This window comes from Chrysemys picta, chromosome 14 (genome assembly GCF_011386835.1).
Source record: "Chrysemys picta bellii isolate R12L10 chromosome 14, ASM1138683v2, whole genome shotgun sequence".
Classification (NCBI taxonomy): domain Eukaryota; kingdom Metazoa; phylum Chordata; order Testudines; family Emydidae; genus Chrysemys; species Chrysemys picta.
In genome coordinates, this window is record NC_088804.1 from 4,993,368 (window position 1) to 5,010,227 (window position 16,860).

At 45.0% G+C, this 16,860-nt stretch overlaps 1 protein-coding gene across 6 annotated transcripts in view; it reads left to right on the forward strand.

Annotated features, from left to right (window-relative positions):
• The window catches only part of NUTF2 (nuclear transport factor 2), a 59,897-nt gene extending 45,595 nt beyond the window's left edge, over positions 1–14,302 (forward strand). For 5 of the 6 annotated variants that reach the window (XM_042860257.2, XM_005310106.5, XM_042860258.2 and 2 more), the window contains 2 exons: positions 1,153–1,251; positions 10,805–14,302. In XM_042860257.2, coding sequence (XP_042716191.1) covers positions 1,153–1,251; positions 10,805–10,918 — 213 coding nt within the window. In that variant the 3' untranslated portion in view covers positions 10,919–14,302. Of the gene's footprint in view, positions 1–1,152; positions 1,252–6,419; positions 6,577–10,804 lie in introns of all 6 variants that reach the window. The other variant, XM_065567539.1, reaches the window with a different exon arrangement.
• Positions 14,303–16,860: the final 2,558 nt, after the last annotated feature.

Genomic DNA, 16,860 nt, shown 5'->3' on the forward strand with positions numbered 1-16,860 from the left:
TGATGAGAAAGCAAAAGTTTGTGGTCTTTACTGGCAGAGCTATGGGTATTGGATCGCAAATTGCATGCCACCTGCCTCAGTGATACTGGCGCAGCTTTTGTTTCAAATACAGCTCTTAGGAGTATGAAAGTTCATATTGAACAGAGCTTCCCTTCATTTATAAAGCGAACATACAGCGCTGTCTAGTTAGATTAAGAAAAAAGGGGAGTGCTTTTTAAGCACTCCTTAGCAGCTGGTGGAGACCAGGTTCAACACCTTTAAAAATGGGTTAGCCGATTGCGGTCAACCTAGCTGAATTTAGCTTGGCAGTATTCAGTTGCCATCATATCCGTGTGTCTGAAATAACTGAGGGGAACAGATAAGAGGAGTGAAGATGCTAGAAAGTGGAATACAGAAAGGAAGAAGAGAATGGGGACTCTGAGGCTAGGTCTACACTATGGGGGGGGGGGGGGGTCGACCTAAGATCCGCAACTTCAGCTACGTGAATAGCGTAGCTGAAGTTGCGTATTTTAGGTCGACTTAACCTGGCTGTGAGGACGGCGGCGAGTCGACCGCAGCTGCGCCGCCGTCAACTCCGCTTCCGCCTCTTGCCGCGGTGGATTTCCGGAGTCGACGGCAGAGCCATCGGGGATCGATTTTATCACGTCTTCACTAGACGCAATAAGTCGATCCCCAATAGATCGATTGCTACTTGCCGATCCGGCAGGTAGTGAAGACGTGCCCTGAGATGAGAACCTACAATAACATAATTATAAGGGCCTCTCTGGTGAAGATTTCTTGCAGCATTTCACAGGGCTGGAAGGAACAAGTCCAGGTTGTCACGCCAGAGGGACAGTGTTTTTTTTGTTAAAAGGGTAGCTGCTAAATCTGACTTGCACTTTGAGATGGGGCTTATGGAGTATTTGTTTCTCTGCAATATTAATTTTGTTCTTTAGTAGAAAGTCTTCAACTGAGTACCTGTGTTTTTCTGCTGACCACCTGCATCTTTCTGTGGCACTGAGAATGTAAACTTGTGTCTATTTCCAAACTAGTTCAACTTCTTATGCCACTGCACTTAACTGATTTCCTACATGAAATGTGTATTGTATAATGTATTCTAAGGAGGGGAACACTTCCGATCTGCTCACCCGGTTCTTTTCCTTCTCATTGTAGAGCCTTCCTTTTCAAAAAATACAGCACAGCATCACGTCACAAGACCACCAGCCCACGCCTGACAGTTGTATACTCAGTATGGTTGTGGGACAACTTAAGGTAAACTCTCCTTTCCATTGCAGGGAAACAAATGTTAATGTCCTCAAGTTTTCTTCAGGATACTTAATCACCTGATGTTTGTAAAACAGCTTATGTACCTTGGAGGCACTTGTTAATGCCTACATTGGGGTGTCGTGCTTCTGGTGTAGAACATTTCCAAGAGAGACTGCTTGCCATGCTAGATTAAAAGCCCTTCGTAAAACCACTGCACCTCAGCAATGTCATGTGAAGCATCACTTCTTTGGTTTGGCCTTTTAGATGTACTGCTGTTCTTGTTCGCACTGAGGTCTTGGCTGCAGTAAAGGTCTTAACTCAGTGGTTCCCAACCTAGTTACCATTGTGGGCCGCATCCAATACCGAGGGTTGAGAACCACTATCTTAACTGATGCAGTTTCTGTTTAATTGCAGCTTGGTTCATAATTCTTCAGGAAGGTGTACATTTGGTTACCTTAGTGCAGGCTGTGATGCCTCCATCTGCCCTCTGGTACAGCTGGTCCATGGAAGTGCAAGGACAGTCCAGTAGTCCTTCATATTCGTTGACAGTCCTTGTAATGGAGCCTGGCTATTCCATTTCTGTGCAGGCAGGTGGGTTAAGGTTAGTCAGCCGCAGTATGGGAAGAATAGGGCTGACTGATACGGCACTTGGGTCAAATCCCCAGGGATTGCATCTGAGTTATTGCAATCCTATTTTGCCTCTTTCTGGCCAAAACTGATTCAGGAATGGTAATATCGTCTGAGTGAGCTCATGCCATCTAGCATTGAAGAGGTCCCTTCTCTTGAAGCTACTCCAGATCTAAGTTCCCTCTAAGCTGCGTGGCTGCGCGGCAGGCTGTAAAGGGCCTTGCAGCAGGGGCCTGGAGAGGAGAGAGGTAGGGGGTGGGCGGGGACTGGGGAGGGGAGCAAGTTGGGGAGTGCAGGGCTGCCGCGGGCCTCTCCCCTGGCTCCGGGAGCTTGCTCACTGCTGCCGGCGGGGAGAGGGGGGCCCTTTCTCTGGAGCTCTGTGTGCTGCTGGTGGGGAAAGGGGTGGGGGGGGAGTCCTCTCGTGCCTCCCCCCCAATTAATTTTATTCTGTGCACCAATATGGAGATGATTTGTCACACATCACCTCCATATTGTGCACATAACAAAATTCATTCCGCACATGAGTGGGGAAAAATTAGAGGGAACGCTACTCCAGATTATTTTTACCCACATGGCTTCAGTTTGCCCTGAACACACAATGTATACGTTGTCACCTCTGCTGTGCTGGTGAACTAAATCAACCTCATTTTGGCCCTCCACCTCTCTGGGGGAACAGCTGTGCTTCCAAAGGCCTGAAGACCATAGATTGAGAGGATTTGTTGGGTTTCTTGTTTAGAATAAGAGCTGTCTTGTCCTTGAGGCCACAAAGTTCCTTAAAGAAACTAGCCAAAACCAGGACTTGCCTTTTACTGGGAAATCTTCAACTTGCCTTAACACTCAGTGAGGTGTGCCAGAAGCACGTTGGGTCCTGTGAAAGTGCATGCTGCCATAACAGAATCCCCAGCCCATCCAGCTTCTGGCTAGCATGCTCCAGTTTCCATCACAGAATACTGTCAACGTTTACTCCTTCAAATGGCTCTGGAAACAGCGTGTTCTTGTCATCAAACCTCCAGCAGAATCTGGGATGGACTAAAGAGTCGGGCTGGATCGGAGTTATTTAAATCCCCTGGAGCCCCCAAAGGAGCTGATCTGCCCCACTTGCTCATGTTGGGTAGTGGGGAAGAGCAGCTTTTTGCCTCACACCTCCTGCTTCTGGACATTATTGAAACCTAAAACTACAGGTCTTCCTCTTTTAGTGAAGACCAAGAATTACCCTATAATTGGAGCCCAGATAGTAAATGGCAGCAACAACTACACTGTACCATCACAAATCTACCCTTTGCGTTTCAATCTATGTCCCCCTGTCCCTCCTGTTCCCACCATGCCCCCTCTTCTCCCTCCCCCCACGCTGTGGCTCATCAGTGAAAATTCTCATTGATTATTTTCAAGGGTGTGCTTTTCACTGCGTTCTCCAGGTAGCCTAGGCCTTTGCTTCTGCAACTGCCCAGGCAGTCCTGTTCAGAACCGCTTCCCTCTCATGTGGGGCTGGGAATAGGGGTGGGAGGCAAACATGGAGCTGACCTCAGAAGTTCATCTCTCTGGCTTCCCAAGCCTTGGCTGCTGCATGTTCTACAGGCAGCCCAGCTGGCCAACCTATCCTTCTGGGTCCCTAGCTGCAAGCTGGACTCCAGCTCTGGTCCACTAGCCTCTGCAGCTTGCTTCCATGGAACAGTGCTGCGAACATGCAGTATAAACAATGAACTTAACCCCAGTGAGGAAACTGCAGAGCGAGATGTCAGGCACCTGGCTGCAGCAAATAACTATTCCATGGCAAAAATGCTGAATTCCATGTCTCTCTGTTTGGGCTGGTGAGGTGGTGGTGAAGGGGGAATACTAAATTTGACAATCTGAGTCTCAGCATGGGGCCCTGGTTGAGGTGACTGGGGGCCGTTCATATCTGAGGCACTTTCAGGTTCTCTGCCATCTCGGGCAGATGAAGCTGCAGTAGTTACACTGCTCATGTTTTCAAGTTTATCTTCATCACCATAAAGGGTAGGATTGTCTTTTGAGTGGATCACAGTTCTGCAGCCAGGGATGTATTTGTGGGTAAATCCTGTGGCTGTAGGATCCTGCCCGTAATCTTCTTAAGGAACAGGCTCTGTAAACTGTTAGGTTTCTAGTTCTGCAGTAGGATGGACCTCACCATGGACAATGCAGTCTAGGGACCTATCCCGTACACCACTTTTTGATGCTGTAGATTGGGGTAAGCAATTATTGTTTGTCAAGGTCCATATTTCTTGGTCGAGGTATTTTCAAAATGCAGACTCCAGAGAAAATCATACAAAAACAATAATGATAAGAAGTAAATAAAAAGATGTCACGGTCAGTTCAAAAGCATCTGGCTGTCCAGATTTGGCCCACGGGCTGCCTATTAACTACCCCTGCCATAGATCCAACTTATCTTTAACTTCTTTATCCTTCTATGAAAAGTACAACTTGGCAAGTCAAGGCAAAGTATTGCAGGGATCACGGGACAGTGCATGTGGATATTTAACAGATATACACTGCTTACGAATACAAAGCATTTGCCAGCTCTCTGTCACCATGTGGTGTAGCACTGAATCATCTTTTTTTTTTCCTTACCTGTGAAGTGAGTCAAACCATTAATGTAGCTTGTAGCAAAGGGTCTGCACCTTTCCTCCATTTCTGTTCGTTTTGGGTACAGAAGCAGGAGGCAGACAGCTTAGTCTTCAGACTTGGGCTCCTATGTTTAAACGTGCCTGGTTTAGCATTTTGGGGCTCATGTTGGCACCAGATGTTACAGTTGGACCCATGGTCTGAATGGACACAGTGACGGCTGGCCTTGGCTTCTTCCTTGTATGTGCTGTGTGTCACTGGAATTCCACTTGCCTCTGCTTAGCGTGAAGGAAAATCCTCATCAGTGCTTGTTACACTGAAGCTTAGCAAACTGACTCTCCTAGTAAAGCAGGTGCATAAAATATCCATTGTCCTGTCCATCGGTCAGGTTAGCTGTCACATGTGGACAGAAGACTTATGAATACGCACACATTTGAAACCGATGCACTGTAATATCCTTGTGTTAGTCCTGAAAAATAGACACAGTCGACTGGAATCAGTCTGTGCATTTAATAGTGGCGTTATTGATACTCAGATCTTGCCAAAACAGCAGTAACAAAGCCAGAGGGCTGCAAGCATCCAGTTATTTAGATGTAGTCTTTAACTTCTGAAAAAACATTTAGCTCCTAAACACCACTGATCCGTAGATCTCAAAGCATGCTACAGCGAGGAAAAATATCACGCTTTCCACTTTACAGAGGGAGAAGCTGAAGCACAGAATGTAAGTGACTTTGCTAAAGTCATAGAACGGATCAGCGACAGAGCCAGCAAAAGAACCCAGTTCTCCTGGCTCCTAATCTAGTACATAGGACCATAATGCCAAATACTTACAAGCACCATGGAGACTAGTGCAAAAATTTCCAAACCCGTTATTCAATTTTAAACTCTCAATTTTAATTCAATTTTGTGCAGGCATTTGCTAGTAAACATTCCAAAACACGGACTGCACTGAAGTAACCTGAGTGAGGCACAAAGCATTTGAAATGTCAGGAAGGGCAGAAGGAAAGATGTTTGCTACATGCTGACTAAAAAAGCAGACACGCTTGCTGTGGGCTTTGGGTGGGCTCTTCAGATGTGTCCAGATGACCTAGGAACACAGGTTCCAAGTAATGTCAGTGGGACTTGTGCTCCTAACTACCTTAGCCATGCTTCAAAGTCTCATACTTCAGCCCCAAAACCTCCATTTTGTTGAATACATGTTATCCTCGGAGTGCTTTAGAAAAGTAATAAGATGTTCCACTTTCTGTCCATGTGCTTCTGAGGCTGTGTCCTTTAATGGACCTAGCCTCACATCCTTAGATCTCGTTGTATACGAGACAGAAGAGGATGGACCAGCAAAGTGGTCTGTAAGAATGCTTTTTACTTCCCATTCTCAAGGGACAGTGCGCTAGTATGAGAAGGATTGTGTGATGGGTCTCTACAGTCTTACTGTATCTGAGCAGAAAAAGTACATCAGTCACGCTTTCATTGGCAAAACTTAAACAGATATTAAACTAGCCTCAAACTCATCTTGGGGGCAGGGGTGCTTTTAAATAATCACAATGGTCAGGATGAACAAGCAGATTTTGTAGCTGGGCTAGTATTTTGTCATTACTTTACACATCTAGAATTAGTGTGAGAAGGATAAACTAAATTCTCCCATGTATCGGGGGTAGCCGTGTTAGTCTGTATCTACAAAAACAACAAGGAGTCTGGTGGCACCTTAAAGACTAACAGATGTTAGTCTTTAAGGTGCCACCAGACTCCTTGTTGTTTTTGTAAATTCTCCCATGTATCCTAATTTTGTTCCCATCACTTCTTGCTGCTTCTCCCTTCCCTGATGAGCATTTGTTTGTTCAGACAGGAAGAGGAGACAGCGTTTGAGGCCCATAGTTTGTACCTGCTTCAGCCAAATCCAGCAATGACTATGGCACCCTGTGTTCTTGGAACTTGTTTCTGTCTAGTTACGTGTCTTTTTTTCTCCTGCTCAGGCAGACGATGACCAAGTTCTAGGTTTCCACCAAACCTTTTTGTTGAAAAGTTTTCAAGGTGCTTGGGTGTGCACCAATGAAGTCTTCAGGCTAGCCCTCCACAACGTTTAACCTCTGCCCTCTCTCCATCTCTGGTGGTCTTCACCCTCCTTTCTGAGTAAGGCATGCTCTCTGCTTGCTCTTACACCTTGATTGATCTTGTAGTGTCTGAGTAGCATGGCTGTTGCTTGTGCATTTTCAAAGCAATATGGCAAACCTGTGGTTCTCCAAATGCTCCTTTATGGGGTGTGGTTTTAGAAGTGATTACTACAGAATGAATTTAGAATAACTAATTCTGTATGTAAAGTGTCCAATTGAAAAAGGGAATATGCAGCTTGTATCACTTGGGAAACTTGGATGTTTGTGATGCATGATAAACACTTAGAGCATTGTTTGAAACTTGCCAGATAAGACATGATGAAAATCTGAAAGAACCTGTGACATTAAGGCTATGTCTACACGAGCATTTTTGTCGGTAGAACTTTTGTCAGTCAGGGGTGTGAAAAAACACCCCCCCGACCGATGTAAGTTTTACTGATGGTGCTGTCCACACCGGTGCTTTTATGTCGGTGGGAGAGCGTCTCCTGCCAACATAGCTACTGCCGCTCGTTGGGGGTGGTTTAATTATGCCAGCGGCAGAGCTCCCTCCCCCTTGCATAGAGCAGCTACACAGGAGACCTTACAAAGGCGCAGCTGCAGCAGTACAGCTGTGCCACTGTAAGGTCAGTAGTGTAGACGTAGCTTAATTCTTTGCCATGAGATCAGAGATACATTCCAAAACAGTAATTGGGTGCCAGAGCTCAGCTGTAAAATAGGCATGGTGGCCAAAACCAAAGATAAATGTCTGTATACAAGAAGCGTAAAAAGCAGACGGGATGAAGTGGAATGCCTGGCAGTGGAAGAGGAGCCTGACCTGAATGGTATTACAGAAACATGGTTGGTCTCCAAAAATCAGTGGGACACGGTGATACCTAGTAACCAGCTAAAAAGGAAGGGCAGATTAGTCTGCAGTGCTGCTGGGAGTAGTACTGTACCTTGAGAGTCCCTGGAACATATGCAGAGGTGGTGGGAGTAGAACTGTACCTAAAGAGACTCCCTAAAACATGAGACAGAATTTGAGTGAAGAGGCCCATTCAGTCAAGTCTGCAGAGATGCAAATGCCAAGTTACACAAATATGCCAGTAGAGTTGTGTACTAATGGCCTCTGGGTCAGGAAAAAATACTGTGTACAATGTGGAGGCAACAAAAATCAAATAAAGCAGTAATAATGGGTGACTTCATTCTATAAACTGGTCAAAAAGCTAATAGAATGTTAGGAACCATTAGGAAAGGGATAGATAATAAGACAGAAAATATCGTAATGCCACTATATAAATCAGTGGTACACTGACACCTGGAATGCTGCATGTAGTTCTGGTCGCCCCATCTCAAAAAAGATATATTAGAAACGGAAAAAGTACAGAGAAGGGCAACAAAAATGATTAAGGGAACAGCTTCCATATGAGGAGAGATTAAAAAGACTGGGACCATTCCGTTTGGAAAAGAGATTACTAAAACCATGAAAGGTGTGGAGAAAATGAATAAAGAAGTGTTATTTACCCCTTCACATAACACACGAACCAGGGTCTCCCGATGAAATTAATAGGCAGCCGATTTCACACAACACACAGTCAGCCTGGGAATATTGTGAAGGCCAAAACTATGACTGGGTTCAAAAAAGTATTAGATAAGTTGCGGGACTGGACAACGGGATGGCTCACTTGATGATTTTCCTGTTCTTTCATTCCCTTTGAAGCATGTGACATTCACCACTGTTGGAAGAGGGGATACTGGGCTAGATGGACCATTGGTCTGACCCATATGGCCGTTCTTATGGTCAGTCTGGTCAGCAAAGGTTTAAAGAAGCAATTTACATTTTTTTGAAACAGCTAGTTCTGAAGGAGTTGATCAGAGCTCTAGTTGAATCATTAAATAATAGTGACTGCAATGTAACTATGCTCAACATCCTCAAAGAGAAAAGGTACCAAAATCCAGCATAGTGACACTTCCCATTGGAAAGGGGAATCACAAAAAGAGAACCTAGTCCAACCCTGCAGTTAAAATCCATGGCTTAGCATGGAGGTAGCATGCAGCCAATAATAAAGGCACAACAGACTAAACAAGGGAAGCCGGAAGGCAAGCAAAAGAGTGTGCTTAAATGGCTGATGGCTGTGGTAAGAAGTGATCCCAGCTCAACAGTATCCATCAGGAAATGGAAACCCAGCCCAAATTAAGCCAATAAACAAGCTCTTATCAGTGATGGAATTTACCGCTTACTGTGTAATCACTTAGCTTCATTCATAGCCCTTTGTGAGGTTCTCTCCCAAAGACATAGGGAATGGTCAAAGGACATTGGAAGGCATGCATTTTAAACTGTTAAAGAAATACTCCTCTATGTACTGAACACAACAGATCTGTGGAAGTCTTTGCCACAAAATATCAAGCACTAGCAAGAGTTTAGGATTCATAAAAGGTTTAGATATTTGTATGAATTATGAGAAAATCCATAGCTATATTTGATAGGTTAAATCTAGGAGTGATATAAATCCTCATGTTTCAGGGCATAAACCAATCTCTAAATGAGGTGAGATGCTTCCCATAAGGGCGGATTATTCCATTATTGTAGGCTTCTAGCATTTTCCTCTGCAACATCTGGTGCTGGCCATTGTCAGAGGCAGAATAATGGGACTAGCTGGACCATTGGTCTAATCTGGTTTGGCAGTTTGTGTTCACACTGTGCTGATGCCATGAAGTCTCTATTCAGAACTTCAGAGCTACTACAGTGCTATTCCCAGTGGAATTCCCTTTAGATTTACTTGCTTATTTATGCTCAAAAAGAATAGAATAGAAAATACTTGATTTAATATTGAGTTGCAGACCTGCCAAAGCAATTTTATCTGATGCTCTCGATCCATGGCTATTGGTTGGGGAAGATACAGACTCTTATATCTTGAAGAATGGAGCAGTGGTGTCAACTTTTGTTTGTGGCAGCTCTAAAATATATCTATAAACCTTTGGAGAAGAGATGGAAATCACTCGTACGAGGCCACAGAATGTTCCATCTCTTGTGAGATGGGAATAGGTTCTTAGGGAACCATTGGCCTGTCTGGTTAAAGCTGTATTAAGTCACTTTCTGAAGAATACTTGCATGTTTCTGTTCCAAAGATTTCTCATACTAACAAACACATAGTTCTTAAAGCATGTGGTATGGGCTTTGAGTTGGAGAGTCTAGTTTGGTTCTTCACTTGGCCCTGGGTTGGGTCTTGGGTCACCTTGAAGTGACCCATCAACCTGGTCAGGAGCAGTGCTGCTGAAGACAGGTATACGTGACTGCAAGACTTAGCCAAAGTTCTTGAGGTTGTGGTGGGCAGAGCATTATGTGTGTAGGCTGAGCGTAGTGCCTTCCAAACGAACAGTTTCAGTTACTGATTATTTATAACCTGGCATTAAATACCCCAAATCTGGGTTTTTGAAACATTTTAATGTAAACCACATCTTATAAAGATCCTCATGGATACTTAACACCTCATTCGTCATCCCAGGACATCCCATGGCAACTCCAGCAATTGCTTACATGGAAAAGTAATATTATGATGGCACTTCACGTATTTAGCTTTTCTTAATGTAGACTAGCAACTGGAAACAAAGAGAAGAGTTAGTAACTTGTAACCAGTCAGCTCCGCGTGGTCCACCCTCTGGAACCTTCTCCCTAAATCACCAGGGTGCTACATCTTTAGGCCATGTTACTGCTGCTGACTTCCATGGAAACTCCCTTCTGAGGCCAGCCCCCAGCACGGCAGTTACATCACAAACTAACTTCTTACCAGATTGTGGTTTATTTTAACATAATGCATTACTTCGTTGACTTTCATATGGCTTTTTTACACTTAACCAAATGACTATTTCAGTTTGTTGCTGGGCTATTCTTTTGGGGCCAGAATAAATAGAACTGCTGAAACCACCAGTTTGTGTGAGTGCAGTTGCATCTTTATCTGTAGGAGGCAAGTGCTGCTGTAACAATAATAAATCTGTGCTAAATCTCCAGTGGCTTTAGAGAAACTCTGGCTTTAGGTAAGCTGCACTGAGGAAATCCTACGTCACTGAATTGAAAATATGGTGTGAGCATCTAAGAGGAGAAATCCCTGGCTATCTTAAAGGTGAATGGTATTGTTGGGAGGTGTAAGGTACATTGTAGAGCATGACCTCACTGTCGGAATCAGCTGGTGAATCTTGTTTCCACGTGTGTTTGAATATATTTGACATAGTGAAGATGTATTTAAAATCTTTTTTCCCCCCTCTCTCCATAGGCTGACGAAGATCCTATCATAGGATTCCACCAGATATTTATATTAAAGAACATCAATGATGCCTGGGTTTGCACCAATGACATGTTCAGGCTAGCACTGCACAACTACGGCTGAGCTGGTACCCCCAAGGCACCTGTGCTTTCTCTTTCTCCTCTCCTTTACTGATATATTCACACTCACGGAACATTCCAAATATCATACACAAACCTGCAACACTGCAGTGAGCGAGCGAGCAAGATCCATGACCTGCCCTTCTGCCAAGTTTACGTTGTGTCACTAGATGAGTTTCTTGTGCATGATGTTTGGAAGTTAGACTTAGCTGCATTTGACAAGAGAAATGTGTGTTGTACCAGCATGCCTTGGAAAGGATCCATAATGCAAAAGGTTGTGTCTTTATGTACTGACCAGTTGCTCTAGTAACCCAAAGAAACGAAAGGAAAGAACAGCAGCCTGTACAGCCCAGATACTGATTTGTTCAGATGTCTCAATGCTACATTATACAATAATAAAACCATGAGATTTTCTTAACAGTTTAAATTGTTTTAATGACTTGGCTGTTGAGTGCATAACCATAGTCTGTCAGTTCTTTGGATTTCCTGTGTCTACCTGGCTGAGCAAACACGTACAAACCTGAAAACCCACCTAACCCTTTCGTTTAGCTGCACACTCCCATCACGTCTCTTGCAGCTGAACATCGGTCCAAATATGCCTTGGCCATAGATCTCTTCCTCTCTCCCTCCCCCTTCAGCAGCCAAAGGTGGAGGCTTGTGGCTCATATTTTCATGTGCTCTGTAAAAAGTCAGACTTCAGTTGTTTAAGCTTTTTCTTAGTCTTTATTTTATGGAGAACAGACAGAAGGTAATGCACAAAGTTGACAATCATGGCAATATGTATTAGTTACATGTCTGTCATAACACTTGCTGTGGTGTCAGTCATCGCTAAGTCCTTCCAGCTAAATATGCCAACTGTATTTCCTCTGTGTTCTACTGCTCTGGGAAATGTAGCCTCCAGCTTTCTGAATTGGCTATAGAACTTTGTTTTTTTGCATGTCCCCCTCGTCTCAAAATTGCATTTAATTCCAATGTCCTAGCCAAATTCCCACTCTAGTAACTACATTCAGCCTCTGAACTTCCCCTGTGGTTTGAATTGGGTATGCATTCAAACTCTGTTCTAAACCAGTATGTAGTGTTCTTGTTGATATGCAGTCAGCTGCCGCGTGCCACCCCAGAGGGGGCCGCTTTTCATTGGGGAAGGGATTCCTATATTCAAGTATTTCTAGATTTTTCATAGTAAAAGATGCCACATTAAATAGATTGCATCATTCACGTCACTTACGGCTGACTAACCTGATGGGTCCAGATTTTCAAAAGTGCACAGAACTCAGCTGCTCCTATGGTGACACTTACGGCCAGGTTTCCAAGAGAGCTCAGTACCCAGTGTGCTCAGCTCTCTTGAAGATTTGGTCACGTATTTTGGTCCCTAAATGGGAGTTGAGCTCTCCTGAAAACAGTCCTTGGGCTCTCTCATTGACGTGCTAACCGCACTGTCTTTGTTCCACTCTAACTTGCTGTTCACCTCAATTATAAATGGGCAACAAGGAATAAAAGTAACAGACTGTTAATTTCCTATTACTGCTTCTCTGCTCTAGAAATAGCATCACAATGTTCTGTTAATCCTGGAATAGAAGGATTAGTCTTTAGCAGAAAGACCCTTGTATACAAAAGGGCCATTCTTCATGGTCAGGGGCTACTGCTATCAAGCAAAGCTGTTGCTTTTTGATCTCAGAATGGGAATCCCTCCCCTCTGCTATTAGACCTTAGACCCATCTTCTTCCAGTCCATTCTCAAATGAGAAAGAGAAAGGAGGCTGGCTCTAATCTAATCTGTTTTGTAGAAAGATCCTGCCCACTAAACCCACAGACCCCTCAGCATCCAACTCTATAACTTGCTCTTGCAAGTGAGCTACTTAATTACTAGGCTAAAGGAGTGATGCTTCCTATCAATGTTAGTCTGACCATTATTTCACAAACTCCCCTCTTACTCTTAACAACCTGAAATTCAGAGAAGGGAGCAATCGGCTGCCCGAGGAGGTTTCTTGCCTATAAGTTTCTTCCCCTTGGTCGTTCAGCCCTGGCTTCCTATCTAGAGAAGACACAAGTGCCAGTTCTACTTCCCATAGAAGCCAATGCTACATAAAATGCTTCTGAGAGGCTGCAGCTCATTCACTGTGCTCAGGATAAGGGGGAAGACACTTGCTGTCTCTTAGTTACTACTTTAGCTCAAGGACTGCTTTAAAGAAGCCATTTATTCCATCGCTCCTGCACTGCTGCCCATATCTCACTGCAAGTGTTGGAGTGAATTCTGAAATAGCCCCGTACAAATGTAGGGCACTGCCTGGAGGGAGGAGGAGGAGAGGAGATGTTGCTGACCCTCTTAACTACTCTAGGTGGGGAGAAGGATGCATTCTATAAACCCAAGATTCTCATTCCAAAAAGTCTGTCTTGCCCTGCCCGCCCTGGATGAGACTTTTGGGATCCTCTCATGGTACCATGCTTAGCTGGAATGTCATGTTGGCCTTAATATTAGCAGTGTTAATAGCCATATTAAAAAGATGCCTTAAGAAAATTCCCCAAATGTGATTCTTACAGATAACCCATCTTGTCCTTATGGAACATCACATGTTGACTAGAAGGTGGGAAAAGGAAAAGCATCTTCCTTGTCCCTAAGAAGGGAATGACTGGCTTCTGTTCGCACTGAATAACTTGTTTTGAACATCTGCCTCCAACCCTGGAATAACTGACTTTATAGTTTAAGAACCTTCCCCTTGGTGGCACCTATGTACTGCAGTTGTAGCTGCCTTGGACGGCTATCTAGAATTGTCTTGGCTGAAAAAAATGGGTTCTAACCCTAACTCAAATTGGAGGGGAAGAATTTCTAAGCTAGTCTGCACCACAGACTTTAAACATCTTCAGTTGTGTGCAATAAGCAGTGTTGGGTGTTTGACCACCTAGCTCTGTATTCACTATTAAGCCAGAGCTGCTCTCTTGTGAATGGACTGGAAGACCATTGCGCTGCTCACTACAGAAATAGGGTGACCTCTTTATCTCTTGATGCTCTAACATTGCTCCAAATGGGACCCTCCTTGGAATACCTCTGGGTCGCGAGTTTTCTGTCCACTAGATGTAAACATGAAAATGTGCCACCAGCAGTTATCTGACTTATCAGAAGAAAATGGAAAAAACCTGCTCCAGTCATTGAATGATACAGAGCTTACAAAATGCTTCGTGGCGGGAAATCTATGTGCTTACAGGGGAAAACGTCTTGAAAATTGTAGGGTGCAGCCTATGTAAAGCAATAGCCTTGTGGGTCAATTTAAGTCAGGTGAAGAGTTGTGTGGAGTAAGACTCTACATTCAGTAGACGCTCTACTGTATGATGATGGCTTGTTATGATTGTACCTGTGACCAATGTGTTAATCAATAAAGGTTTTCTTTAACAAATGTTGCTTGCTTGGGCTCAAGCCAAGAAACCAGAGCCTAGATTATGCCTGGGTCCTAACACTGGAAAAACTAGACCGGGGAAGAGTTGAGAACAGCTCAGCTTTACTGGAACGTTCCCGCCATTGGGTGTGAAATATCTCAACCTACCAACTCAGCTGCTAGAGGGGATGCAGACCTCCTTGCCGCTCACACCAGTGCACTGCCGGCAAGCTGAGTTTATTGGGTTATGGTGCTTAGCCCACTCTTAAGGGAAGTTTAGACTCCTCACCACAATGACATCGTACAGGCTGAAGTTCTTGTTACCAAAGCTCTTGGATCTCCCTACCTGCGGTAGATGTGACTTCTCCTCCCGAATCCTATTTGCAATGACCGGTAGCTGCTTTCAGACTGCATTGTCTGTGTGAGCTTCCTCCAAAGGACACTGTTCCATTATTTCTCACATCTACCAGCTTTCACATGTCACCTTAACAGCGATGGGTCTTATGATTTGGGGAGGGGGTCCTGTTAATCTGTGCTCATTTGACAGTTGTTCAGCCTCGGACTCACATTATCCAATCTCCAGTTGGTCCCAAAAGAGTGACTAGAATTGAGGCTGCCTTCAGTGTGACAGTGCAGCCAAAGTGCAATGCCATAACCTTGGGTGTGGCTATAACTGTACTTTAGGATGAAGGGTGCTGTCTGGTCCCATCATGGACAGGGAGAGGGAGCTTACTTGGGAAAGCACTAAGCTGTGCTCTGCTTTGGTTGGCTGACAGGAGCCCCAAACTGACCTCATGTGAAGGATTTATTTGACTTTGACCCAAGGAAAGCTTTTCACTCCTTTGTCTAAAGATACTGTATTTGGGTGAAACACAGCGTCTCTGGCAATGGTCCTATCCAAGGAAAAGTTTGAAGTAACATGATTCGCCACAGCATTTTTTCTTTCAAAAAAGCTCAAACCTCTCTCAACTTGTGAAGCAGTCTGTCCCCCACTAACCTTTCACCTCACCATTTCTCCTTATTTGTACTGATCTGCACCACAGTACTTGTGTGGGGTTCTATATCCATCCTTGACCCCCAGACTGCAGCACGGTTGTTGTTGAACGCAGGCCCTGAAACGCTCAATCTAAATAGAATGCTTCCCCTCCTCCAAGAGCAAATCCGACCCCTCCAAGCCAGGCTGTTGTCATGAATTTCAGGCCCAGTGTCTTCCTTAGACCGATCTCCTGCAGAGCACTTACCCGGGTATCCTTGACCCAACCAGAAGCGGTAAGTGAAGACTCGCACCATTGTTGCCTCCCCTGTTCTCTATAGCAGTTGCCCAGTTGGAAAGAGATTGGAGTAATGCATGTACCTGAGACCACCACATTCCCTGCTAGCCCAGTTCAAGGAAGACGGGGCCTGTTTGGGTCTGAAAGTAGCTTTTGTATTAGCGAGGGCCAGGCACCCAAGCTTTAGTGTGAGGGGGTGATAAATGTTTATGCTTGTGACTGGAAAGGATCTAAAAGTGGTGGAAGCTGTTAAAGGCCGAGGATTCACTGCTTCTGTTTAACTGGGAGGGGGCAGCCCATTACAGCAAGAGGAAAAGATGGTTTAAGTGCCACTCATCCTGCTCCCTTTGCTTTTCTTTGAGAAAATAGCCCTGTTTCCTTCCATTCCTAGTGCCTTCCTGGCCCCCAAACAGAGCAGGCAGGGGAGAGCCCCGGGGCTCACACCTGCCACAGGAAGACAGGAGCTGCGACAGTGCTTGTCCTTGAAGCGGCTTCCAGAGCTCTCCAACAGGATTCACCCTGTGCCCCCTTGGTGCATCTCTCTTGGTCCACAGCACACCTGCTCCTGTTCCCCAGGGATCATCAATCTGCCTGTCCTACTTCCACCCAGCAGCAAATTCACAGCTTTCCTACTGTGGCCCTGCTGGAGTTACCCCAGTAATGTTCTCAAATGACAGAGAGGAGAGGGAGCTGCAGAGGTGACTGTAAATAGCTCTGAACTTTATCTGCCCCTCATCCTCCAGCAACGCAGCCAGGCTCGCACAACAACTTACCACTCCGTGTTTCCACACCCTGCTTGCTTTCCATCTGCTGACAGCTGAAGAGAGCCGAGTTAGGGGCTGTGGAGGTGCTATTTGGAAGAGGCAGTGGAATATGCCCAACCACAGGCAAAAGGCTTTTGTTTCAGAGCAGCGGCTTGGTTTGCCTAGATTAGGAAGAGAGGACAAAGTTAGGTTGGGGCTAACACACACGTGTTAGGTTGCCTTTCCTTTTTCTTAGTGAAGCTGCAAATTAACACTTTTTACCTTGATTTAGCTAATCCCTTGACCAGCGAAATCAAGACAAAAGGTGTTAAGAGGGGACTGCAGCAGAGACTCTCATGGGTAGGTCAAGGTAGAAAACATGGTGGCTAACCCTGAGACCGCTCTCTTTAGTTCAGCCAAATCCTATAGGCATGTCTACACTGCAATAAGAGACCTGTAGCTGGCCCAGGTCAGCAGACTTAGGCTCACTTGGCTCGTCCTGCAGGGCTATAACATTGCAGTGTAGACATCTGGGCTTGGACTGAAGCTTGGGCTGTCAGTTCCC